The 27,717-nt window shown below is 42.7% G+C and overlaps 1 protein-coding gene across 14 annotated transcripts in view; it reads left to right on the top strand.

Annotated features, from left to right (window-relative positions):
* ZBTB38 (zinc finger and BTB domain containing 38) overlaps positions 1-27,591 on the top strand; it is a 96,523-nt gene extending 68,932 nt beyond the window's left edge. For 5 of the 14 annotated variants that reach the window (XM_035277711.3, XM_035277704.3, XM_078354091.1 and 2 more), the window contains one exon: positions 21,279-27,591. In XM_035277711.3, the coding sequence (XP_035133602.2) occupies positions 21,279-24,866 (3,588 nt within the window). In that variant the 3' untranslated portion in view covers positions 24,867-27,591. Of the gene's footprint in view, positions 1-10,100; positions 10,203-11,045; positions 11,202-20,030; positions 20,107-21,278 lie in introns of those variants that run through there. The other 9 variants (XM_078354085.1, XM_078354090.1, XM_078354089.1 and 6 more) reach the window with 4 other exon arrangements.
* The last annotated feature ends 126 nt before the right edge of the window (positions 27,592-27,717 follow it).

The following is a 27,717-nucleotide window of genomic DNA, read 5'->3' as shown; positions in this document are numbered from 1 at the left end:
TTGTTGCTTTAAAGTCTATTTTATCAGAGACGAGAATTGCAACTCCTGCTTTTTTTTGCTCTCCATTTGCTTGGTAAATCGTCCTCCATCCCTTTATTTTGAGCCTTTGTGTATCCTTGCATGTGAGATGGGTTTCCTGGATACAGCACACTGACGGGTTTTGGATTTTTATCCAATTTGCCAGTCTGTGTCTTTTGATTGGTGCATTTAGTCCATTTACATTTAGGGTTAATATTGTTATGTGTGAATTTGATACTGCCATTTTGATGCTAAGTGGCTGTTTTGCCCGTTAGTTGTTGTAGAATCTTCATTATGTTGATGCTCTTTAACTTTTAGTGTGATTTTGGAATGGCTGGTACTGGTTGTTCCTTTCTATGTGTAGTGCCTCTTTTAGGAGCTCTTGTAAAGCTGGCCTGGTGGTAACAAAATCTCTGAGTACTTGCTTGTTCGCAAAGGATTTTATTCTTCCTTCACTTCTGAAGCTCAGTTTGGCTGGATATGAAATTCTGGGTTGAAAGTTCTTTTCTTTAAGAATGTTGAATATTGGCCCCCACTCTCTTCTGGCTTGTAGTGTTTCTGCCGAGAGATCTGCTGTGAGTCTGATGGGCTTCCCTTTGTGGGTAACTCGACCTTTCTCTCTGGCTGCCCTTAGTATTTTCTCCTTTATTTCAACCTTGTTGAATCTGACGATTATGTGCCTTGGGGTTGCCCTTCTTGCGGAATATCTTTGTGGTGTTCTCTGTATTTCCTGCATTTGAGTGTTGGCCTGTCTTGCTAGGTGGGGGAAGTTTTCCTGGATGATGTCTTGAAGAGTATTTTCCAGCTTGGATTCATTCTCTTTGTCACATTCTGGTACACCTATCAAACGTAGATTAGGTCTTTTCACATAGTCCCACATTTCTTGGAGACTTTGTTCATTCCTTTTTGCGCTTTTTTCTCTAATCTTGGTTTCTCGTTTTATTTCATTGAGTTGGTCTTCGACTTCAGATATTCTTTCTTCTGCTTGGTCAATTCGGCTATTGAAACTTGTACATGCTTCGCGAAGTTCTCGCATTGTGTTTTTCAGCTCCTTTAATTCATTCATATTCCTCTCTAAGTTATCCATTCTTGTTATCATTTCCTCATATCTTTTTTTAAGTTCCTTAGTTTCTTTGCATTGATTTAATACATGTTCTTTTAGCTCACAAAAGTTTCTCATTATCCACCTTCTGAAGTCTAATTCCGTCATTTCGTCACAGTCATTCTCCGTCCATCTTTGCTCCCTTGCTTGTGAGGAGTTTTAGTCCTTTCTAGGAGGCGAGGTGTTCTGGTTTCAGGTGTTTCCTCCTTTTTTCGCTGGTTTCTTCCCATCTTTGTGGGTTTATCCGCTTGTCATCTGCGTAGTTGCTGACTTTTCGATTGGGTCTCTGAGTGGACACCCAGATTGTTGATGATGAAGTATTTCTGTTACTTGGTTTTCCTTCTACCAGCCTAGCCCCTTCGCTGTACGACTGCTGAGGTCCACTCCAGGCCCTGCTTGTCTGGGGTGTACCTCTAGCAGCTGTGGCGCAGTGAGGGATGCTACCCGTTTCTTTTTTTGCTATCTTTGTCCCAGGATGATGCCTGCCAAATGTCAGTCTTTTAGATATAGAGGGGTCAGGGAGCTGCTTGAGGAGACAGTCTATACTTTATAGGAGCTCAATTGCTGAGCTGTGAGCTCTGTTGTTCATTCAGGGCTGTTAGGCTGCTATGTTTGATTCTGCTGCAACAGAGCTCATTAAAAAAAAAAAACGCTTTTTTTCTCAAATGCTCTGTGTTGGGGGGTTCGGGCTTTATTTTTGGATGTCCGCTGAGGTGTCCTGCCCAGCTAGAAGGCAGACTAGCCACTGTTTGGCTGCCGAGTCTCCGCCCTGCTGTTGTGTGATTCGCCCTTTTCCTGTAGGCTCTGCTGTGGTCTCTGCCACGCCCTGCGGCGGAGTCTCTTCGTTGTAGTGTGTTGCCTCAGCAACGGCAGGGTGCGTCAGCAGTCGGCGTGTATCTCAGTAGGGACGGGTTGCCTTGGCAACGGCTGGCTGCATCAGCAGTGGGCGTGTATCTCAGTTTGGGCGGGTTGCCTCTATAGTGGTGGACACCCCTCCCCCACAGAGCGTCTCGGACCGTCTGCTCGGGATAGTTTGAAATCGCGGTTTTGTTCGTCCCACTGGGTGTCCCAAACTTTCTGTCCCTGCAATCCCCTGGGCTGGCCTACTGTCCAAGTCTCATTCAGTCTCAAGTCCAGCCCTCTCAAGTCTCAGGTTGCCGGTTCAACAGGGCACCCGGACAAGCGCGCCCTGTGGGGATTGCTGGGTAGGGCCGGCCGCCGCCGCCCCGGCTGCCGGCTTCGCCAGGCAGACCTACTGCCTGGCGTCCCATGTCTTTTTTATACTTGGGAGTTTCCCCGTTCTGTGGGCAACAAAGATCAGTCTGGAAATGCAGCTCCGACTCACCATTTGCGGATTCAACGAGAGCTCCAATCCTGGGTTGTTCTCACAGCGCCATCTTGAGTCCTCTCTCGCTTCCCTTCTTTTGGGGTCAGCCTGGCCTGAGCCCCTCAGCTCCTGACCATACGGCAGCCTGCAGAGCTGATCTTGCCTGGACTTAGAGGAAGCTGTTACAGCCTGAATCTCTCCAGGTCACTCAACTCTCCACTTCAGCACTAGGGAAATCCCCACTAACAAACTGACCCCTCCTTCCAATACCTTTCAACTGTCGAGCATTTAATTGGTTGCTAGTATGGTAATGAGATGGACTAGAGAACAAAAGCTGTGGTTATAGGTTTTCATTTCTGGGATTTTCATGGAAAATTATGAGAGTAAAAAGCAATAGAATGAGATACTACATTTTATCTGTATTATCTCATTTAATCCTCATCAGAAGCACTGCTGTGTCCACTTTATAGATTTTTTTTAAAAAACCAGGTGTAGAGATGTTAATTAACTTGTACATGTGCTTACAGCTAGCAAGTTAGTGGAACTGGAATTTAAACCCAGGAGTGGGTAAGCAGGGCTGTACTTCTGAAGATAAAGACAACTCACTATACTCGTTTAGCTAGTGAGTGGCACAGCCAAACGAAGATAAAGATAACTCACTATACTGGAAGAAAAAGGATGCCCAACAGGACAAGAGAGGAAAGCTTGGAACTATTGACTACATCTGAGATTTCCCAATAATTTAATCAGGACTTCAAGGAAGCTCGAACCAAAATCTAAAATAAAGCACATAAACATGACAGTTTCCAAAGTGAACCCAAATTTTTAATTATTTTTTTACTGAATAAAATACAAACCAATGAATCCATTAAACTGAGACTTAAACAGATTCTAAAATCAAAAACCCAAAATATCAAAATATTCTCTAAAATAAATTGTAACCAAACGGATGCTTTATTAAAAATCCCCTTTGTCTGAAGAGAAGGGAGCAGATGTGGTTTGTCAGGTCTGTAAAGAGATTGGAGGTAATGAGGCCGAATGCAGGAGAGGCTTCTTTAGGAAGGTGAAAGGATGTCACTATCCAAAACATAAGACCCTAGCTTTGTTTTTATTCATCAGTTTATAGCCGAATTTGAGCGCCTTCAGATTTAAGAGGATAAGTGCACATAATGGAAATTTATTGATGATCTAAGTATTTATCTGAAACACGCTTCTTTCTACCAAGCTTTTCATCAGATAGCTAATAAACAGTGAACTTGAAAGTTTTTATTTAAATGGTTATTGCCAGCTTGGTGTGGTGGCTCACACCTGTAATCCCAGCACTTTGGGAGGCCAAAGCAGGAGGATCACTTGTGCCTAGGAGTTCAAGACAAGTCTAGGCAACATGGCAAGACCCTGTCTCTACAAAGAAATAAAAAAAATTAGCCGGGCATGTTAGCGGGCACCTGTGGTCCTGACTACTCAGGAGCTGAAGTGGGAGGCTCACTTGAGCCTAGGAGTTCGAGGCTGCAGTGAGCAGTGATCAAGCTACTGCACTCCAGCCTGGGTGGCAGAGTGAGACCCTGTCACTAAAAAAAAAGAAAAAATGATTCCTTTTTCCATTTGCTTAGAAGAGGTGCTAATAATGCAACTAAAGAAAAATTATTTAAATGACAATTGTAATTAAATGCACGTGTGTGTGCATTGGGGTGCCAAAGCTCAGATGTAACTGCTCTCTGAATTAAGAAAGAATAATTAGTTATTGAGCCCCTACAGGTTACTGAGCCTGTGAAGTGGGTGGGAACTCTGGGCACACAGTGAAGTAGGACATGTGTCCCTGTCATTGAGGAACTTCACATTCCCTCATTTGGGGTCTGGGGACAAGGCTTAGCTAATACTTGCTACTGCTGACAGTTTTGACTAATAATTAATTGGTAATAATAATAGCTAATGTTTATGAAGCTTGATTTTTGTGCCAGATAGTATGCCAAACACTTTAAAGGTACTGTCACTTAGTCCTCATGTTAACCCTAGTATTTTCTATTATTAGCTCCATTTTGCAGAGGAAGAAACTGAGATGCAAAGAGTTTTTAAAATTTGCGCAGGGTCACAACCTGATGTGACAGAGCCAGGTCCCCCAGACACCAAAGTTCAGACTTTGAGCCACTGTACCAGACTGGACGTGGTGTACCTTACCCTAAAGTATCGTACAGCCCTGTTTTAAGAATAGACTGTAACAGTGCTTTGGGAGACTCTTAGCTCTTTTAGTTCAGCAACTTTAATCTCCCCACCATTCCTTTTCTTTGCCCCCATCGTATGTATGTATACACCCATTATTATCTTGAAATGGGAGTAGATCAAAATCAAAATAAGTCATATAAGTGCCATATATTAATTTGAAGTTCACATTTTTTAAGAAAATGAATTGAAAGTAGAATTTATGGAAAATACTGAATTTACCTTAAATGTTCACCTCAGGGCCACCTGGTGGTCCCATATGGCATCTTTGTGCATAGTGGAAAATAGCCCCTTTCTGGCAGGGACTACTGCCCTGCACAGAGGGACATGCCCGGCCAAGCAGGGCCTGGGCTGCCTCTCGGCCTCCCACAGGCATGTACCCCACACATGGCAGTTCTGCTCCAGGCCCGGATACATTTTGCCAGATGCACACTGGTCAGTAGGCTAGGGTGTTGCCTTATGAGCCTTTGAGAGTTTGGTCACTAAGTGAAACCAAAAACATGGACAAGCTAAGTTCTTGATGCTTTGGTGCTCCTGAACCTGAAATGGAAAGTGTGGTTTTTGAGTACGCTGCCTGGGTTTGAATCCCACTTCTGCCACTCACTAGCTAAACGATCTTGGCTGAGTTCCACAGCCTCTCTGAACCTCGCTTTTCTCACTTGGGAAATGAGAAAGATTGCTGTGAGGCCTAAATGGAATGATCTAAATGCAGTATGTAATGGTACTGAGCACACACAGCACATATGTGCTTGTTAGGTGTCGGGACACAGCTTTGATGACATATGTAGGTGACTTCCTCCTGTCAAATGATAAGTCACAAGACATTGATGAACTTGTTAAGGGTATGGGGATGTCACTTTAAAGCAGTTCTCAGGCTGCCCAGAGGGGCTCCAGCAGAAGCAGGAGACATGGTAAGTGGTTTCTTCATAGTGTAGTCAGAAGTCATGGGCCAGGTTGCACATATTACATATCTCAGTAATTTTCAGCAGGATGCAAAAGGACACCCATCCAGACCCTGTCTCCCAGACCCTGGCTCAGTGTCATGATATCACCGATCTCAAATTCTTTTTGCGGTCCCCCATGTAAGTCTGATATGCATAGTTCTGCTGAGAACCACTGTTATAAGCACACACAACCGTGCCTTTTCCATCTACTGTTGGTTGCCTGATGGAGGACGAGGCTTATATACTGGTGTGCTGGGACGCAGAGCATCTACATTTCATGACCCAGCAGCAGGCCACAGACCCAGCACCGTCTCCAGATTAGCTCTCACAGAGGAGGCCGGGTGAGGGAGCAGACGCCAGAAGGAAGTGATTGGTGGCTACAGTATGGAAAGCTGCCAGAGTATGGGAAGGGAAGATGTCACATGGAAGCTAAGTCCTTTACAAACACCTGGCACCAAGGCCTTACACAACACCCCCATGTTGCCACCTTTACATTTTTAGTGTTAAATTTTAAAGCGTTTGTTGCCAATTCAGCCCAAGTACTCGAGACAAAGACCAAATTCCTGGACTTTGAACAAAGCATGTCAGTCATGCTTGAAAGATTGCTGTTTTTCTTCCTTTGGGCCAAAACAGTGATAGTAAGCAGTTTTTCAGTGTTTCAGAGCTGTGGCTCAGTGTTTTAACTTGTTTGTGCTGTAATAGCTTTGTGGGCAGTGGACAGCTCTGTTTTATCTTATGCGGCTCAGCTTGAGGCCAGCAGTGTTGATTTGTGTGTGGGATGGGTTCTTTCTCCTTTTTCATGTCAGAACAACCTCCTTGACTTTTTTTTTTTATGACAAACAAATGTCTTTTTCTCCATTAGCATAGGTGGGAAATAGCAGGGCAGTTCGTGGTGACCTGACACTGGGTCTGGAAAGCTTGGTGACAGTGCCAGGCATGATGGGCTTTATAAAGCTAGCTTTTGGGTGCTTTCTGTTTTTGCATTCATTAAGTAAAGGTTTATTAACAATTATTATGTGGCAGTTGCAGTACAGAGTGCCACGAAAACTGGTCAACAGTCTCAGTCCTCATAGAATTTTTACTCTGTAGTAAAAACACAGACTTGTCAAGTAACTTTTAATTACAATCTTAATAAGTACCATGAAAGAGAAGTATGCTAAAAAAATACATAACAGAGGAACCAGATGGGAGGAGAGAAGTGGGTGGTGGATGGAGGTGAGCGTGGGCTGCCCAGGCTAGAAGGGCATTCCAAGCTGCAGAAGCAACATGTGCAAAGGCTCTGGGGTGGGAAAGCCCCAGGCACACTCAAGGAACAGAAAGAGGCTAGTGTGGGTTAGAGTGGCAGGAAAGGAGGTCAGATCACAGGAGACCTTAGAAGCCTTGGTAAGGCAGCTGAGATTTGGATTCAGTGTTTTGACAAGCCTTACTGACTGCTCTCAGTTCCATATTGGCCGGGAGACTCTTCCCTCCATCATGGAGGAGGCTCACGCCAGAAGCCAGCTCTGCCCTTGGAGACTGTCTTCCCCCAGTGCTCCCCTGAGGCTTCACACCCACCAGTCTCATGCTGCACCCTGACTGGCAGGTCCCCAGCATTAGCTTCATCATCCCTGGGGCCTGCATTATCACAGGCCTGTAATGAGAGTAAACCTACATACTCGTGCTGGGAGGGGAGGCAAATGAAAACCCTTCTTCCTGAGGCATTCACTTTAGATTAGCAAGTCCTGGCTGTGCCAGTGTTTTCTGGGCTGTAGGACAGATACAGATTGATTACATGTCAGGCAGCACCTTGAAAATGCCTCCTGGACAGCTGTTGTATACCTGGCCAGCTGTGAGGGATCCCGGGTCCAAGGCCTATCACCCAGCAATGCTCAGATCATCCTGGCAACTGCCACCTGGGATCAAGGGGCTGCTTGGCTAAACTGCCATCCTTGTCTGCCCTGCTGGAGACCTCTCTGGCATATTCCTCATTCTCTCTGTGATTTCTTGGCATGTGACTCAGGCTGGCTGCCCCCAACTGCCCAACCTCTTGAATCCCATTCTGGGTCTTTTCCAGCTGCCAGCTTCTTCTGTGGGGGTCTTGTATAACAAGACTGTGATTTGGGCTCACTGCTGGGCCCTTTTGTGCCATATAGAACAAGTCATCTGCTCTGACTTAATTACTACTATGTGCGTGCACATACATGTGAGGCAGCAGAGTGCAGTAGCCAAGACACTGTTCCTCCATCAGAAATTATAGGCTCTGCCATAAGCAAGTCACTTCTCTGGGCTCAGTTACCGTATCTGTACTATGGGCATATTAATAATACCAGCTTCCATACTGAGCACTAACTGCTAATTCATTGACTCCTGTGTGTGCATACTAGCATTTCCATTTTTATGTGCCAGCCTCCACAGGATCGTGGAGGTGATTAAATGAATTAATATGATAAGTGCTTTACAACTTGAAATGTATCTGATAAAAGCAATTTTATTCAATTCTGGAGAATTCAGCCAGATGAAAATTGTAATTGGCAATATTTATGGTGACCATCCTCATGTAATGTTGATTTACAAACATATATGTTTTATAGTACATATTGTTCATTTTTTAAATGAATACCAAGGGCCTCCTCTCTGTCAGGCACTCTTCTAGGTACTTAAGATATGTCACTGAAGAAAATCAAAGATTGCTACTCTTGTGGTGCTTAAATTTTAGCAAGCAGATAAACAATAAATAAGTAAGTCCACTTTGTATATTGGAATGTTGAGTGCCATGGAAAATCTAAAAAGCAGAGTAGGGCAAGAGGGATTGTGAGTGCAGAGGGCAGAGGCAGGTTGCTTTTCTGGGAATTGTGAGTGCAGGGAAAGGTGGTTGCTTTTTGAGGGATCGTGAATGCAGGGGACAGTGGCAGGTTGCCGTTTTTAGTCAGGGTGAGCCTGGATTGTGTTTCGTATGCGTGGTCATGTCACTTACTCGCCAGACATTTACTGTGTGCCCCCGCCATGTGCTGCGGCCTAGAGATACAGCAGTGAACAGTGAGCAGCCTAGATAAGCAGCTCCTCCTGGAGCTTACTTTCTGGCGGGCAGTGTGGACAGTAAACAAGCAGGCAAGGACAGGTGATAATTGCAGGCTGAGGTAAGCAGTATGAAGAAATAAACAAGGTGATGTGAGGGCAAGCCAAAGGGGCAGCAGATAGAGAGATGGAGTGGTCCCTCCGAGGAGGCATTTGAGCTGGGCCTGAAGCACAAGTCTCAGCCAGCCATGGGCAGTGCCTGAACCATGTGGGTCAAAAGCCCCAGGGCCGGAAGAGACTGAGCAGGTAGAGTCAGCCGGGGAGCCTGTGTGCCTGAGCAAAGGCAGCGGGAGGAGTGCAGTGGGAAGGAACAAGGGAGTCTGGAGAGCGGACAGCGCAGGGCCTTGCCAGCCACCAGGAAGGATCTGATTTTATCCTAAGATCAGGGGAAGGCCTCGGAAGGGCTTTGAGCAGGGCTTGACTTGATCTCATTTGTGGTGGGTTTTTTTTTTTTTTGGAGACTGAGCTTTTCTCGCCCAGGCTGGAGTGCCCTCCGCCCTCCCGGGTTCCAGTGATTCTCCTGCCTCAGCTTCCCAAGTAGCTGTGATTACAGGAACATACCACTATGCCCAGCTAATTTTTTTTGTATTTAGTAGAGACAGCGTTTTGCCATGTTGGTCAGGCTGGTCTTGAACTCCCGACCTCAGGTGATCCACCTGCCTCAGCCTTCCAAAGTGCTGGGATTACAGGCGTGAGCCACCATGCCTGGCCTTGTTTGTGTTTTTAAAGTTCACCCGGCTGAGGTTGGTGGATCACGAGGTCAGGAGTTAAAGACCAGCCTGGCCAAGATGGTGAAACCCCATCTCTACTGAAAATATAAAAAGTAGCCAGGTGTGGTGGTGGTTGCCTGTAATCCCAGCTACTCCAGAGGCTGAGGCAGAGGTTGCAGTGAGCTGAGATCACATCACTGCACTCCAGCCTTCGACAAAGCAAGACTTTGTTTCTATTATATAAAATACATATATAATATATATATAATATGTAAAATATATATATATATCACCCTACATACTGCATGAAGGGAAAGCCGCATGAGCAGTTCTCTCCACAGCCACCAGCTAGGAAGAATGCAGTCAGTTCTCAAGCTAATTCCAGCTGACATTTCTTGAACTCTCTCCTAGGTGCCACAGACCACACTTGGTGCTTTTCGGGCATGTCATCTCAGTCACTCCTCACCCCAGTTTCTGGTTCATCCAGGAAGTACCAGTGTAAACTGTGATTCACTGTCTTGCAGGAGTCCCCAGAAATCCGAGGTGCAGAGGGGCCGGGGGTGGGGAGCGGCAGTGCAGTGGGGAAGGCGGATTTAGATTATTTAACACCAGAGCAGCAGCTGGTGCTTCGTTCATTTTAGGACAACTCATCCTTGTGACTAGCTGTAGGTTCACTCTTGTTCAGGAGCCAGAATGTAAACGGCTCTTCGCTTTGCCCTCCCCGAAAGGTAGCAGTCAACTGAGAGGCACAGAGCCACCTTCCATTCAATCAGCTAGTCCTTTGGGGTCACAAGGAAATGATGGTTGACCTTTGAAACCAACTCTTGATGGTAAGTTCACCCCTAAAATAAAAATTTTCAGGGGACAGGGCCCCTGTTATGGGGAACTCCGGGACACAGCATTCCTCACAGCATTCAGATTTAAAAATACCTTCTATTAATACATTTTGGGACTCTGAGTGTCCGTGGAATTGGGGTAAAACAAGAAATGGAGACACAGCACTCAGAGGCTTCAGAGAGATTCACAAAGCCTGTTTGCCAGATTTCTTAAGCAAGCAGGTGCCCAGGCAAGCTTGATCCTGAGATGAACCCAAGGTGCACGAGCTACCCTGAAACACTGCCGCATTTCAAAAAAAGAAAAAAGAAACCCAGGACCTTCCCCCCTTTCATCTCTCCAAACAAGCAACCTAAGATATTTAACTGCGCCCATTGCATCATTCATGAATCTGACAATACTCGTTCTCACAATCCTATGTGCACGCAACTACAAGTCCAGGCCCCTAATGTTTACCTTCTCCAGATACTAGGTGAGGCTGTCCAAGCTGGCCTCCCTCTCTGCTGAGTGCACTCCAGCAGCTTCCCGATGGTGGCCTTTAGAACAGCCTGAATTTCAATGAAAAAATAAGCTTCCCTGTCACATTGTGCCTTCTTGAATCTGATAGCTTAAGTGCAACAAAGTCTGATAAACGTAGCTTTTCTGTGCGCGTTTCAGGCCGCATTTAGAAGGCAAAATCAAAAGGATTTTCCTTTTCCTAGACACAGCTCAGCTCTATAAAGGGCTTCTGTTTTGTAATCTGTTTTCGAGATCTGATGCATGTGTTTCTAACACCCCGTCACGTGAGGAGGTCTGACGTAGTCACCCAACATGACTATGAGAAAATATACTGCAAAGATGTGTGTGGGTTGGTGCAGCCAGCTCACTGAAGCAAAATGTCCTCTGTCAGAAAACTTTCTGCAGGGAATAACAGACCCGCGCAGCAGATTTCACTTTGATATGGGCCCTGCGCTGGCCCAGTATGGACTGCGGGTTTGACTTTTGCAGGATTCCAGGTCAGTATCCTAATACAGTGCGTTCTTTTTTTAGTTAGGTTTTATTTCTGAGTTTCTTTTTATAGAAGACGACTTGCAGTAGAGGGAGGAGAAAGTTGCTCTGTCGATTCAGTTGTTATTGTGTACATGAGGAGTTGAGTGGCCAAGGAACTCGCAAGAAGGCTCTTGGCCTTTTCCTCTGATTAGAAGATCTAGAAAAATGGGGTTCAGTGTGGCCCTGGAGAGTGGCTTTGAGTAAGTGACTTGTAGTTTTCACTAAGAATGCAGACTGAAAAGGTTTACTTCACTCTCTTCTCTGTAATGTCTTAAAGATTTACTAATAAAAATACGCTGAATTTTACTAAAAAGCCCAATAAAGAGCTACATAATAGATACATTAGTTAACAACTTAAAGATTTTTCAAGAGTTTTTTTGCATTGTAAAAATTAGAGTTTATATGGAAACTTATCATTGTAAGTTTTCTTCTGTGCATTTCAGTAAAATCGCCTTAACTAATTGAAGGGAGAGAAGATTTAATTAAGCTAGAAATACTGGGAAGTAGTTAGTCAGATTATTGCCAAGAATTGTTTCCCTTATTTTCAAATTCATTCCCAGAATGAGTGAACCAATACTTAAAAGCAATATCCAGGATAGATTACAGTGACCACGCTAACCTTTGAGACTTGGAAGGCAAGGATGGAAGCAATGATAGATTGATTGTATAAACAGATTGTAGGTAGCAGCCCTGCAAATCAAAGAGCAGTTTTCACCTGGGTATGATGTGGAGCGGACTGCTGGTCCACGTGGTTTTTCAGCCATGTTCAAACTCAAGAAATAGTAATTGCCTCACACTTGGAAAATTAAAGACAGGTGTAGAGTGTGTGTATATCTGCATGACTGTGGGTGTGCCTGTGTTTCTGTATCCCTTGGTCTTTCCAGCTATCTCCTGAGGATTTCTGCTTAGTGTTTCACTCTTTAGTCCTTTTAGGCTTATGTATATTTATTTTATTGAGTAAAAGTTTTAAATAATTTCTTTGAAAATTAACATTTTTAATTAAAATTGTTTTGACTTTTGGGGGGGCTTAGCACAGCAGTTCTCAAACTTTTTGGTCCCTAGACTCCCTTATACTCTTACAGTCATTGGGAACCCAAAGAGCTTTTGTTTATCTGAGTTCTATCAATATTTACCACATTCAGCGTTTTAAATGAGAATTTAAAGAACTATTAGATTGATGCAAAAGTAATTGCAGTTTTTGCCGTTAGTTTTCATTGCACCAACCTAATATTTATTAACTGATGGAAAATGACTGTGATAAATCCAACTGAATGATAAAATAACATCTTATAAGTATTTTCTAAAAGAAAGAAATAGTGACAGGACTAGTACGGTTTTACATTTTTGCAAATATTTTAAAGTCGGGCTTAATAGAGCTAGATTTTCATCCCTGCTCCTGCCTTCAGCTCTGGTATGCTGTTTTAGTTGAAGTGTGTAAAGGAAATCCAGCTTCTCACAAATAGGTAGTTGGAAGGGAAGTTTTTAAATAGCCTTTTCAGCTATTTGTGGATATTCTTTGATACTACACCAAAACTTGACAAGTCATAATTTCCTAAAAGTGTGTTTTTATCAGTAGATCTTTAAGACATTGCAGAGAGAAGAGTGAAGCAATCCTACATTCTTAAAACTCGAAGGCACTTTCTCAAGGCCGCTTTCCAGGGCCAGTTCCTTTCTGCTCACTGTCAACATCACCAACAATGCATTGTCATGCCTACAGGTGCAGAGAGTACAAAGATTATCAGATTGTCCCTGTACTCAAGGAGCTCATAGGGAAGATATAAATGTGAACAAATGCATCATACCATACATTGCAATGATAGAAAACCAAAAACTAGAAATTCCAGAGGAGCAAGGCTACCCAGATGAGACAAGAACAAGTGAGGATTGCCAGGGAGGGGAACCAGGGACTGGGAGAGAAGGATAATCGTAAGAGGAAATACAGTTTCTCTCCTAAGGCTTTATTCAGGCAGAATGTAGAAGTCTCCCAAAGTTATAAGAAAAGGAACCCATGACAAGAGAGTGTGTGCTGTGTGTTTGTGTAGGGTGGGGGAGGAGGTATAGATGTGGGGAGTGGGGAGGCTGGGATGGAGAAGGAGACTTCTGCTTTTTTTTTTTTTTTTTTTGAGACAGAGTCTCGCTCAGTCACCAGGTTGGAGTGTAGTGGCGCAATCTTGGCTCACTGCAACCTCCATCTTCCAGGTTCAGGCGATTCTCCTGCCTCAGCTTCCTGAGTAGCTGGGACTATAGGTGCGTACCACCATGCCCAGCTAATTTTTGTATTATTAGTAGAGTCGGGGTTTTACCATGTTGGCCAGGATGGTCTCAATCTCTTGACCTCATGATCTGCCGCCTCGGCCTCCCAAAGTGCTAGGATTACAGGCATGAGCCACCGGGCCTGGCCTGCTTTTTACCTTAATGCATATCTGTGCTGTTTTAGTCTTTGATCATGAGCATAGATTCATTTTCTTTTTCTAAAGCTAAGAAATTCTAAAAAGCAAGTGAAGAAAGTTCATTTCAGTCATCAAAAGTATCTTAAGTGCCTCTGTTTACGTTACATGTATGCGTTTTTATTACGTAAAGCTGAAGCAGAGCAGGAGACAAAAACAGAAAATTCTAAATATGCTAATTAACTAGAATTTCCCGGTGGCATTTATATAAAGTCTAACTATAAAGTCTGTTATTGTACTTGCTGTTCTTATCATACATTTATATAATTCTTAAAGTACTTTACATATTTGTACAATATACTTTCTGTAAATATTACACAAATGTACTTCTAATATAGAATTTTATATTTAATTCATATAGGCTGGCTGTGGTGGCTCAGGCCTGTAATCCAAGCACTTTGGGAGGCCAAGGTGGGAGAATCACTTGAGCCCAGGAGTTTGACACCAGCCTGGGCAATATAGTGGTATCAAACCATCTCTGACAACAAATTTAGAAATTATCTAGGGATGGTTGCACATGCCTGTTATCCCAGTTACTGCTGGGGGGTGGGTGAGAGCTGAGGTGGAAGGATCACTTGAACCCAGGAGTTCAAGGCTGTAATGAGCCATGACAGCTCATGTGGATGTGGAGTGCCACAGCCATCCAACGGCACTCCTGCCTGGGCGACAAAGCAAGACCCTGTCTCAGAAAAGAAAAAATAATAAAAGTAAAATAATTTATATAGAGATTTAGATTTTGTTTATATATAAAATACTGGATGATCATTCATCCTGATTTTTTGAGGTAATCTCAATGTGTACCTGTTTCCCTGCCATTAATTGTACCTCCTTTCTCTCTCAAGTATCCTATTTTGGATGCCAAATTGTGTTCATCCTATTTTTTTTTTTTTTTTTTGAAGAGATGGAGTCTCGCTCTGCTGCCCAGGCTCTGGAGTGCAGTGGGGCAATCTTGGCTCACCGCAACCTCCACCTCTTGGGTTCCAGCAATTCTCCTGCTTCAGCCTCCTGAGTAGCTGGGACTACAGGTGCCTGCCACCACACCCAGCCAATGTTTTGTATTTTAGTAGAGACGGGGTTTCACCATGTTGCCCAGGTTAGCCTCAAACTCCTGAATTCAGGCAGTCCACCCGCCTTATCCTCCCAAAGTGCTAGGATTATAGGCACGAGCCACTGCACCCAGCCTGTTCATCACAGTTCTATATCTGTGCATATAAAATGTATTTAAGTATAATATATGTTCATGGGTTTATTCATACTTGTATTTGCACATACATGTGGCTATATACATAGATGGACTATGCATTTTAAAAAATATATTTTAAAAGCTATTCTAGTTAAAATGTAAAAGCTATTCTAGTTAAAGCAATCTATTCTAGTTTGTTTAAAAACAAACTCAGGAAAATAGTGACATTAAAGTCAGATGGCCAGTTATCCAACTACAAATTATTTTTTAAAAATACTCACCCAAATTTTTACATCTAGAATATTTTTGTTAGCCTTTTTATGCTTATCTATTCCATCTCAGTGAATTTATTGCACAAAACTTGCTTTTTAGAAAATATTTTAGAAAGTTACATGTAAATTAAACCATCTTCTTACTTATATTTCTTTTTCTGAAATCTGTTGTGGGCTTTGCATTGGCAGGAACTCCTTAGACTTCTGTTTTAAGTTACTCTTTATGAAGAAATGTAGTGGAGGAGGTTACTTTAAAGTAACTTAACTTTAAAGTCAAAGATACTGTTTTTGGTGAAAATGACTGTCTGCCTCCCACATGAGCTCTTTTAATGTCTTAATTTTCGTCTTGGGGATATCCTTCAAGTAAATATGTCTAAGATCTGTGGGTCCAATGTTATTGTACTTGCTGTTCTTATCAGTCACACAAACTGAACCTGCCGAAGGGGCCAGGCAGGGCACATTACTGAGAAAAGCTGCCCACTTGATAAATCCTTGGGCAGGCAGCATGTGTGTGTTGGGGACATAGCCACTTGGTGCCAAGTCCTTCTTGCCAAACAGGCTACAACCCCAGTGTTGTAGTCTTTTTATTATTCTAGAAAATCTATACTGATTTTTTTTTTTTTTTTTTGAGACAGAGTCTTGCTCTATTGCCCAGGCTGGAGTGCAGGGCATAATCTCGGCTCACTGCAACTTCCACCTCCCGGGTCCAAACAGTTATCCTGCCTCAGCCTCCCAAGTCGCTGGGACTACAGGTGCCTGCCACCATGCCCAGCTAATTTTTGTATTTTTAATAGAGACAGGGTTTCACCATGTTGGCCAGTCTGGTCTCAAATTCCTGACCTCAACTTATCCACCCGCCTCAGCCTCCCAAAGTGCTGGGATTACAGACGTGAACCACTGCGCCCAGCCACCTATATTGATTTTTATGTTAGAGTTTTCAACAAGTTAGCTAAGATTTTCAAAAACATGGTTTTAAAAATCACATAGGTCAAACAAAACCTGTGGGGACTGGATTTGCTGCATGGCTTACAGTAGGCCTCCTCTGGTCTGCAGATTTAAAACTCATTTCCTTGTTGCACTTTAGAGCTGTGGAATAGGCTTTTAGCCGTAGCACTTTCCGAGATCATCCGGTGAACTGGATAACTGTGCCCTGAAGACAGTTGTGACAACACTTGGTTTTGGGAGCAGGCACTGTTAAGATTGAAGAGGTAGATACTAGAGTCTTAACTTTAAATTGCTTCTCCAACAAGTTTCACTGTTTGTTTGTTTTTTCAAGTCTCATTTGCAAATTTGGACTCTTTGTTTTAAGCAGTTGCATTGACTCTTAGATTATAAACTTCTTGAGGGCATGAAACTCTGACTCTGCCTCTTTCTGCCTGAAGTTCCATTTTCCTCTTGTCCATATCAGCAGAGCTCAATTCCACCAGCAGGGTCAGTGCATGCCACCTCCACCTGCAGGGAGTTTCTCAGCCTCTCCCTTCTGCCTCCCTTCCTCTGTTGAACTCCCACATCTTCCCTGCATGCCTGATCCTGTATGTTTCCTGGGTATCTTTGTTTTGCAGTGTTCCATGAGCGTATCTTAGTTCCCCTGCCTCCTTGTAAACCTTTGAGGGTAGAATTTTTGTTTCTTTTATGGCACCAGGTTTTAATATCAGCCCTTTGAACTGGTTCTGGCTAGTTGATTAAAAACTACCCGAAATAAGATGAACCTCGGGGACAAGGTGGGAAGGAGACTTTCCAGTGTTTACTTTGTGTGCCTTTTCAATTTGATATCATATGAATGGATTACTTATTCAGAAGAGAAATTAAGGTATAAAAATACATATGGATTCCAGGGTCTCATCCCAGCTCTTCTAAACCAGAATCTCAGTAGGAGCAGGGGAGGTGGAATCTCTAAGTCTGTACTCCCTGAAAACCTTCCAGGTGATTTTGATGCCTAGCCAGTTTAGGAAACACTGGCTCAAAGCATATAATAGGTATTCAGTAAGCTTCCGTTCAAAGAAGGAATGAACACTTGTCTTTTTTTTTGAGACAGAGTCCACTCTGTTGCCCAGGCTGAGTGCAGTGGCACGGCACAACCTTGGCTCACTGCAACCCCCGCCTCCTGGGTTCAAGCAATTGTTCTGCCTCAGCCTTCCAAGTAGTTGGGACTACAGGTGTGCACCACCATGCCTGGCTAATTAAATGTTTATCTTACTATAGCACTTAGCTGATGCCTTCTGCCTAGTAATTGTGTTTTACACACACACAGACACACACATATTTTTAGATAGAGTTTTGCTCTTGTTGCCCAGGCTAGAGTGTGGAGTGCAGTGGCACGATCTTGGCTCACCATAACCTCTGCCTCCCAGGTTCAAGCCATTCTCCTGCCTCAGCCTCCTGAATAGCTGGGATTACAGGCATGTGCCACCATGCCCAACTAATTTTTGTATTTTTTTTTTAGTAGAAGTGGGGTTTCACCTTGTTAGTCAGGCTGGTCTCGAACTCCCAACCTCAGGTGATCCACCTGCCCCAGCCTCCCAAAATGCTGGGATTATACAGGCGTGAGCCACTGTGCCTGGCCAATAAATACTTATTAAGGGAATTAAAGAAAATTTTGAATTCAAATGCCATCATCATCTCCACCATCCCATCCCACTTTCTTAGCTGGAAAGTAGAGTCATCTGTTCTTCCCCAGGCTCTTACTCTGTCTGGGGTGGATGGGCTACTTCTCACCTGGACTACTACAATGGCCCATTGGTCTTCTGCCTGCAGCCTGCCTCCCTCTGAGCCTTTCAACATATTGCAGGCTGTGTGATTTTTTTTATAAAAAAGCTCAAATCTCGTTATGACTCTAAATGTTCCCTATTTCCTGTAATATAAAATTTAACTTTAGGGAGTCCTTTAGGACCCTTTATGATCTGGCCTGACCCTTCTTTCCCAGGCCATCTCATTCAACAGATACATGCTGAGGCCTGCCATATGTGTGCCTAGCCCCACCATGGATGCTGGCGACTGGGCAGCACACAGCACTTCTGCCACCACTCAAACTCCCTCTTCAGTCCCTGAGAACAGTACCCACTTTGATCATTTTTAATTTATTTTGCCTGTAGTGTCCCTTCTGCTTAGAACATTCTTCCTATACCCCTGTTTTATTTATGGAAGTAATCCAGGGCCTGTGTAAATAATTTTTCTTACTCTTCTAACATTTTATACTTATCTCCAGTATATGGCCTGCCATCATGGATTCCAATGATTAGTTGACAGTTCTTTTTCTTCCCCTAGACTCTGAGCTCCTTGAGAACAGAGACTTGTCTTCCTCCCATTCCTATCTCCAGGGTGTTTGTAGCATTCAAGTACTGTGTCTGACCATATCAATATATTTGCTGGATAAAGTTGTTAGAAGGATGAAGCTTGTGTGTCTCAAGAAGACAAGTCAAGGTGTTACTTATTAACTATTAATTTTAAAGGTGTTCTGCCACAGGAAGGTAGATATCCCCCTAGAAAATGTCATGCTTGGAGTTTGCAAAGTTATGACAATATTTTAATGACATTTTTAATGATACTTTTTGTATATGTTGTTCTGTTAAGGATGACTAAGATACTATTCCATGTTAAGAGTTGGCCTCTTGCTAACCATCCTAGTTAAACAATCTGAGAGAAGAATCAGAATCCTGCAGAAATGATTGGGGCTTTGTATATTATAAATCTGAGTCAGGACACCCTAGAGTGTTCATTAGCCTGATGTGAAATGCTATATTCCCCAAATGGAAGCAGAGCCTAATCAGAGGTTCAGGATGCTGTGAAGCAGAATGTTTTGGAAGATGAAGTAGTTTTGAATTGGAAAGACAAAATAGATGATGTCAGCATAGGCCTCAGCCACCTTTTGAATCATATAGCATGTGTTTTGTAAGATCTGAAGCTATCGAGTCAGGCTGATGAAGAACTAAAATAATGTGTGGGCTTCCGAGAAGCCAAATATGATAAAAATATATGAGTCGGGGAGACGAGATCTTACAGGGGCCCAGAGCAGAGAGACCTCAAGGAAGGCAAAGGAAACATCATCAAAGTATTGAACTGTGACCCAGTGAAGGACAGACTCCTTCACTCAGGGGGGACCCTTGCTCCCTCAGGGGCACAGAGGAAGTCATAAGATTCCATTTCATTCCAGTTTTATTTGTAGGAACAATCCCCCATACTTCTAGAATAGATTCATGGAAGATTAAAATTAAAGACAGGGTAAACACGAGTAGAAGAACTAACGTTAAATAAAGAAAATGACAATAGGCACACCAGAAACCCCGGCCAAGAATAGCTACAACAATGATAAAAGTTAGTTCTGAGCTGCTTTGTCCTGAGAATTAAAACAGAAACATGGTGAATATAGTGTTCTCATTATCTGAATTGAAGAATTTGTTAGTAGAAAGGTACTTTTTTTTCTATGACTGGATACAATAAAAGAATTTATCAAATGGATCCTTGTATAAAGGACACTAAATAACATAATAGTCACAGCTTATAATAACAGCTTTACAAAAAGGTAAAGAGAGGTTCTTTGTGTGGCCATCTGGTCCATCCAACTGAATAAATGCCATGAGCTAAATGATATACTTTAGTGCTAGGAAAATATTACCCCTGAGAGTTAAATAAGTATCATCAAACTGTAAGGCTTTCTGGAGACGTCACTGAATACAGAATAGCACAGAGAGACTAGATGAAAAGCCCGTTAGTACGTTCTGTCGACCAGAGGGTTTTTTGTTTGTTTTTGCTTTACTTTTAACTGCATTGGGTGATCTATTAGTGGGTAGTGAAATTAGTTAGTTGCTGTAAGCATTCTTTAAAAGAAAAATACTAGAGCAGAACAGAATACATCACACCTAGTAAGGGTGAGTGTTAATTGTGTTTGTGTTCTAGGTCACTGTGTACTGTGTATCTCTTACTGTGGGAAGTATGAAAGCTGCTGCTTTTCACTGCCCTCACTAAAATATCGGTAAGCTCCAGCACCCCAGGCTCATGGTATAGGATGTATATAGAGAGTATAGCAAATACGGAGAATGGAGATGGGATCCTCAGACCAGAACAAGAGCCACTGTCCCTTGGAAGTTGTGCTAATTCAGGAACTTGCAACTAGATTCATTCTTGTCCATTTTTGTCAAAGGACTTAGAAATGTCCTTTTTTTCTCCTTTTTGTTTGCCTTCAGTACCTGACAGTTCTTTTTGAAAGCTCTAGTCTACTTTCTCTGTAATAAAGGGGAGATAAAAAAAGGAACGTTATGAGTCCCCACAGGGCCAATAGCACAGGGAGGCAGGATGCCCCTGGTGGTCAGACTTGGTCACACACCCTGCAACTCTAGAGAAACCCTTCTGTGCAGCAAATTAGGAAGAGCTCCTTCAGTTCTCGTTTCTTCTCTGAGTGAGCAATAGCTTTGCATATAGGTACCACTTAAGGAAAATTCTCTTTAAAAAAAAAATAGCCTGGGCAACATGGTGAAACCCCATCTCTACCAACAATACAATAATTAGCTGGGCATGGTAGCTCACACCTGTGGTCCCAGTTACTCAGGAAGCTGAGGTGAGAGAATTGCTTGAGCCTGGGAGGCAGAGGTTGCAATGAGCAGAGGTTGCAATGAGCGGAGATCACGCCACTACAGTCCAGCCAGGATGACAGAGTGATACTTTTTCTCAAAAAAAAAAAAAAAAAAGCCATTTTCCTGCTTCATGGTTATGACTGGATCATCAGAGTTCTCTTTGAAAATAGGCTGGAAGCTTGTGGCAGGACCATGGCATTGCCCAGCAATAGTAGTTCAAAGCAGCAGCCTTGAGTGATGATGAGACCTTTAATATTTCAGGAAAAAAAAAAAAAAACTTCCTCCCCTCCAAATTTGGACATGTATATATAGCTCCAACTTTGGAGAAAAGGAGAAGGAGTTCTGGGAGGATTTCCAATGACAACAACTATTAGCAATGGTATGAGAAACAGGCTGGGGCAAGAAAAAGATTTAGCTTCTAATGTTGACTCGAGTCTCAGGAGCATCCACAGAATGAGATAAAAACCTGAATTTTCATACGCAAGAACAGTTTTTCACAGAAGTGGAAAATAGTCTAGAAATAAAGAAGCCACCTGTGGAAGAGTCTCTCACCATTTCCCTTCTCTCGTTTCAGATGACAGTCATGTCCCTTTCCAGGGACCTCAAGGACGACTTTCACAGTGACACGGTGCTCTCCATCTTAAATGAGCAGCGCATTCGGGGCATTTTATGCGATGTCACTATCATTGTGGAAGATACCAAATTTAAAGCCCACAGCAATGTTCTGGCAGCTTCAAGCCTGTATTTTAAAAATATCTTCTGGAGCCACACAATCTGTATTTCCAGCCACGTCCTGGAGCTGGACGATCTCAAAGCTGAAGTGTTTACTGAAATACTTAATTATATCTACAGTTCCACAGTCGTTGTCAAAAGACAGGAAACAGTCACTGATCTTGCAGCTGCAGGAAAAAAGCTGGGAATATCATTCTTGGAAGACCTTACGGATCGCAACTTCTCCAATTCCCCGGGTCCTTATGTATTCTGTATTACTGAAAAGGGAGTGGTCAAAGAAGAAAAAAGTGAAAAAAGGCATGAAGAACCAGCCATCACTAATGGGCCAAGGATCACAAATGCATTTTCCATCATCGAAACAGAAAATAGTAATAACATGTTTTCCCCGCTGGACTTGAGGCCAAGTTTCAAAAAGGTCTCCGACTCCATGAGAACAGCTAGCCTTTGCCTGGAGAGGACAGACGTCTGCCATGAGGTAGAGCCTGTCCGGACACTCGCCGAGCACTCATACGCTGTTTCTTCCGTAGCTGAGGCTTACAGAAGTCAGCCTGTACGTGAACATGATGGCAGTTCACCTGGGAACACAGGGAGAGAAAATGGTGACACCCTTGCAGCGAAACCAAAAGCATGCCGAAAGCCGAAGACGTTCTCCATACCGCAGGATTCTGACTCAGCAACAGAAAATATACCACCCCCTCCAGTATCCAACTTAGAGGTCAGTCAAGAAAGAAGTCCACAGCCAGCTGCAGTTCTCGCTCGTTCGAAATCTCCAAACAACGAAGGAGATGTCCATTTTTCCAGGGAAGATGAAAATCAATCTTCTGATGTTCCCGGGCCGCCAGCAGCAGAGGTTCCACCTCTGGTGTACAATTGTAGCTGCTGCTCCAAAGCCTTCGACAGCAGCACTCTGCTCAGTGCCCATATGCAGCTTCACAAGCCAACCCAGGAGCCTTTAGTGTGCAAGTATTGCAACAAAGAGTTCACCACCCTGAACAGGTTGGATCGGCATGAACAGATCTGCATGAGGTCAAGCCACATGCCCATTCCTGGAGAAAACCAACGCTTTCTAGAAAACTATCCTACCATTGGACAGAATGGAGGTTCATTCACAGGTTCAGAACCTTTATTATCTGAAAATAGGATTGGTGAATTTTCTAGTACTGGAAGTACTTTGCCAGACACAGACCACATGGTTAAATTTGTGAATGGGCAAATGCTCTATAGTTGCGTTGTGTGCAAACGTAGTTACGTGACCTTATCCAGCCTCCGAAGACATGCAAATGTTCACTCCTGGAGAAGAACATATCCTTGCCATTACTGCAACAAAGTATTTGCATTGGCTGAATACAGGACAAGGCATGAAATCTGGCATACAGGAGAAAGACGGTATCAGTGCATTTTCTGTCTTGAAACTTTCATGACCTACTATATACTCAAAAATCATCAGAAGTCTTTCCATGCCATTGATCACAGACTTTCCATCAGTAAAAAAACAGCAAATGGAGGCTTGAAGCCTAGTGTCTATCCATATAAACTTTATAGGCTACTGCCTATGAAATGCAAGAGAGCCCCTTATAAGAGCTATCGAAATTCTTCCTATGAAAATGCACGAGAGAATAGTCAAATGAATGAGTCTGCAGCTGGTACCTATGTTGTTCAGAATCCACACAGTTCTGAATTACCCACGCTGAATTTCCAAGATACTGTAAACACCCTGACCAACAGTCCAGCCATCCCATTGGAAACATCTGCATGTCAGGACATACCCACTTCGGCCAATGTTCAAAATGCAGAAGGCACCAAATGGGGAGAGGAGGCATTGAAAGTTGATCTTGACAATAACTTTTATTCAACTGAGGTGTCAGTTTCTTCCACTGAAAATGCTGTCAGTTCTGACCTCCGGGCAGGGGATGTACCTGTTTTATCTTTGAGTAATGGCAGTGAGAATGCCACCTCTGTGATCAGCTACAGTGGCTCTGCACCCTCGGTCATTGTGCACAGCAGCCAGTTTTCATCGGTGATCATGCACAGCAATGCCATTGCTGCCATGACCAGCAGCAACCACAAAGCCTTTTCAGACCCAGCTGCCAGTCAGTCCTTGAAAGATGACAGTAAACCTGAGCCGGATAAAGTGGATAGGTTTGCAAGCAGGCCCAAAAGCATTAAGGAGAAAAAGAAAACTACACCACATAACAGGGGAGAAATACTGGAGGAGTCAAAATACATTGCTGATCCTGGAGGATCATTGAGCAAAACCACAAATACTGCTGAAGAAACCAGCAAAATTGAAACCTACATTGCAAAGCCTGCTCTTCCGGGAACCTCCACAAATAGTAACGTTGCACCCCTCTGCCAAATAACAGTGAAAATTGGAAATGAAGCCATTGTGAAAAGGCACATTCTAGGATCTAAATTGTTTTATAAAAGAGGGAGAAGACCCAAGTATCAGATGCAGGAGGAGCCTTTGCCACAGGGGAATGACCCAGAACCCAGTGGAGACAGCCCGCTTGGACTGTGCCAATCCGAGTGCATGGAGATGAGTGAAGTGTTCGATGATGCAAGTGACCAGGATTCCACTGACAAACCATGGCGCCCTTACTACAACTACAAACCCAAAAAGAAATCCAGGCAGTTGAGAAAAATGAGGAAAGTAAACTGGAAGAAGGAGTACGGAAACAGGAGCCCGAGCCATAAATCTAAGTACCCAGCAGAACTGGATTGCGCTGTGGGGAAGTCTCCTCAGGATAAAGCCTTTGAGGAAGAAGAAACGAAAGAGATGCCCAAGCTGCAGTGTGAACTCTGTGATGGAGACAAAGCAGCGGGGGCTGGACACCCAGGAAGGCCCCACCGACATCTTACTTCTCGGCCCTATGCCTGTGAGCTCTGCGCCAAGCAGTTCCAGAGCCCTTCCACGCTCAAAATGCACATGAGGTGTCATACCGGGGAGAAGCCGTACCAGTGCAAGACCTGCGGACGGTGCTTTTCAGTGCAAGGAAACTTACAGAAACACGAACGTATCCACCTGGGCTTAAAGGAGTTTGTCTGTCAGTATTGCAACAAGGCATTCACCTTGAATGAGACCCTCAAAATCCATGAAAGAATCCATACCGGAGAAAAGCGTTACCACTGTCAGTTCTGCTTTCAGAGTTTTTTGTATCTCTCCACAAAAAGGAATCATGAGCAGAGGCATATTCGGGAGCACAATGGGAAGGGCTATGCCTGCTTCCAGTGCCCCAAAATTTGCAAAACAGCTGCTGCCCTTGGAATGCACCAAAAGAAACACTTATTCAAAAGCCCAAGCCAGCAGGAGAAAACAGGTGATATGTGCCACGAATACTCAAGTCCCTTGGAGAATCAACATTTCATAGATTCAGAAGACAATGACCAAAAGGATAACATACCAACCAGTGTGGAAAATGTTGTCCTTTGAATGGCAAGAGTTAGATAAATCTTCAAAAATATAGTTGGTGTTTTTTTTAGTTAGTTTTGTTTTAAGTTTAGTTTAATTTTGTTCACATAACGGTCATGAAGGAGTGAAATGTAAAAAAAAAAAAAAAAAAAAAAAACCTCATTTGTGAAAATTCCAGAAAAAGGATCCTAATATCTATCTACTTTGGGTTTTAGCATTAACTTTATGCAAAGTGCACAGAAACAAAATAGCTGAATCCTCCAATATCCCAAGTATCTTGTGAAAGTTAATGAAGTTCTTAGCTGTGGTATTTCTACCAGTGAAAAGAGGAATTTAATTTTAGCCTAATTTAAAACTTTCTAATAATTGCTAATCAGAACTGGCTGCTGAACTGTCTTTAGTCACTGGAGAAAATAAGGGTCAGCTATCCTGAAGATGGCACCTTTGTAAACATGTTACGTGGTAATGAGCTGTGTGACGGTCTTTATTCCCATCTGGCTTCTGCGCTATTAAAATTTGTTTAAATTAATGGATACATATGAAATACTTAAACAATATAACTGAAATTATGTGCATAATGAGTAACCTAAAGTAGGACATTCGTACATTATGTAGAACTACTTTTCTGCAACACAAACCTTGTAAAATACATATATAAATCACTATGACTTTTAACTGTCCGTATCCCCTGTAGAGAATTATGATGAGCAATAGATCTGCAAATAATGAGGACTGATGTAAAAATCAGTAGAAAGCATTTTGAATATGATTTAAGAGCATGTGTATGCTTTTAGGTGGAATGCTGTTCCCTTGAAGTTATGGCTGAGCTGTTCTTAGAACTGGTCTACTCAATTCACAGAAAACATAGGTCATGCCTTATCTATGGGGGAAGCCCTCCCAGAATTTACCTGTGATTACCTGTGCTGCATGTTACTTTGCAATGGCCTCACCTCAGAGAATGAAAGAGGGTCAGATTCTTCCAAAACTCTCTGCAGTCTTCCAACCATAAGGCCATGGATGGTAGGGGTCTGTCTATTCCAGACAGACTTAGGGGTTCACGTGGAAACTGCCATCTCCCATTCCACTGAAGGACTAAGAGATTTAGTGTAAAGTACACTGCAGTAGTGAATTCCCAGGCACTTGAAAATGACTGCCTAATCCCTACAATTACTAGCCTTCTTGGAGATTATGCAGCCCACAAGTACTGACTAGTATAAAGCAAAAGGACAACAGAACCCCACCCTCCACCCCACTCATTAATGACTTGAGTGGGCAGGAAGAAGGGATGACCTTCCTTGCCTAAAACAGTAGCTATGTTTTTAGGGGATGGGGAGGTAGGATGTGGAGTGACATGGTTCTGTCCCTTAATTATGTGACTCAACAAAGCCAGTTGCTCTGTCTTCATATTTGCAGCATCTACACCCCTTGCTAAAAACCCGCTGAAGTTTTTTTTTAATGTTCTTTTACACTGACCCACACCATCAACATTATCCTCAAATCTAGTTGCCCTACAGTATATTCTATCATGTGGACTAGGTTCCTGGAAAGCTGGAACTCATGATTCTTCTTTAAACTGCCAGAATAGGAGGGAGAGAGAAAACATTTCTACCCTTTGATCACCGGTGTGAGCAGAATCCAGATTGCAGTTTCAGCATGACCTGCAGTCATTCATGTTCATTGGAGTTGACAGATGGAAACCCAAGGTTATCGAAGGTTGGAAGGTTATCATTGTGAAGAAGTAGTTCAGAGGACTCAATTTTCTCTCTACAAGTGTGATGTCTCCGTGAAGAAGACTTAGCGTGGATTTGGGTGGGTAAGAAAGCATTTAAACACCCAGGAAAGGACATGATTAAAGTTGACCTTTTAATACTGTAGTACCTTGCTGTTAAGTAACCCCACTATTGTATCTGCATTTATCTTTTGTTCATCTACTTTCACTTACATACAGTATTATATAAGTAGAGAAAAATGGAAAATGCAAGCAAATTCAACTTTATTTTATACATTGTATATATGTATACCCTACACTATTCATTTGGGTTTTGTTAAAGAGATAGTCACAAAGGGCTTATGAAAATCATTTTTGAATTGATAATTAGAATATTGAATAAGAAATCCTGTGATCCACTAATTTTTTTCAGTAATATGAATGAAAGAGAATTACTGTGTAATCTAGTCATTCTGATTTGAGTTAACCCCAAATATAAAATTACCTGTAGTGATGTCTCCTGGTCCTTACATGTGGATATTTTTTAAGTGGACTTGTATGCTGATAATTCTAGACCAAAGTAAATATGGCAGAATATTTATACATGAAAAAATAATTTTGCAAATATTTTCTATAATTGTATTCATTTAAAATGTTGATAGCTTGTGTTAGTTTCAGGGAGGGGTGTATATTTTGATAAAAAAATACTTGACTTTGTAATTCTGTATATTCTATACAATTTATAGCAGAGCCATTTTAAGACAGCCTTGTCACATTTTTTTGTTAATTGTGAAAATTTTATTGAGTGATGTTTATGCATTGAGTACATGACCAAGTAGAATTAAAGTAAGTGTAAACAGTGAACATACTGTATGCTGTACAAGATATAATGTAACTTGCTGTTTTAGCATCTGTATTTTGGTTAGAAGATATTATTAAATGCAGATGTTAAGGATTGGAAAAGTCTAATTTTATTTTTAGAAATAATGGATATAAATTTGTTTTCTGCTTGATTAAAATAGCTTATTCCTACATTAAGTCTCTTTTTAAATGTTTTAATGTTTTCTTTAGTGTAGCTATTTCATCTGTGTGTCACAGCTTTGTTTCCACATATTCAGTACATTTCTGTTTCCTTGTTTACATTCCATGGTACCTACTTACATG

This window comes from Callithrix jacchus, chromosome 17, assembly GCF_049354715.1.
Source record: "Callithrix jacchus isolate 240 chromosome 17, calJac240_pri, whole genome shotgun sequence".
NCBI lineage: Eukaryota > Metazoa > Chordata > Mammalia > Primates > Cebidae > Callithrix > Callithrix jacchus.
The sequence above is the reverse complement of the archived record's forward strand: the minus strand, read 5'-3'. Positions and strand labels throughout refer to the sequence as shown.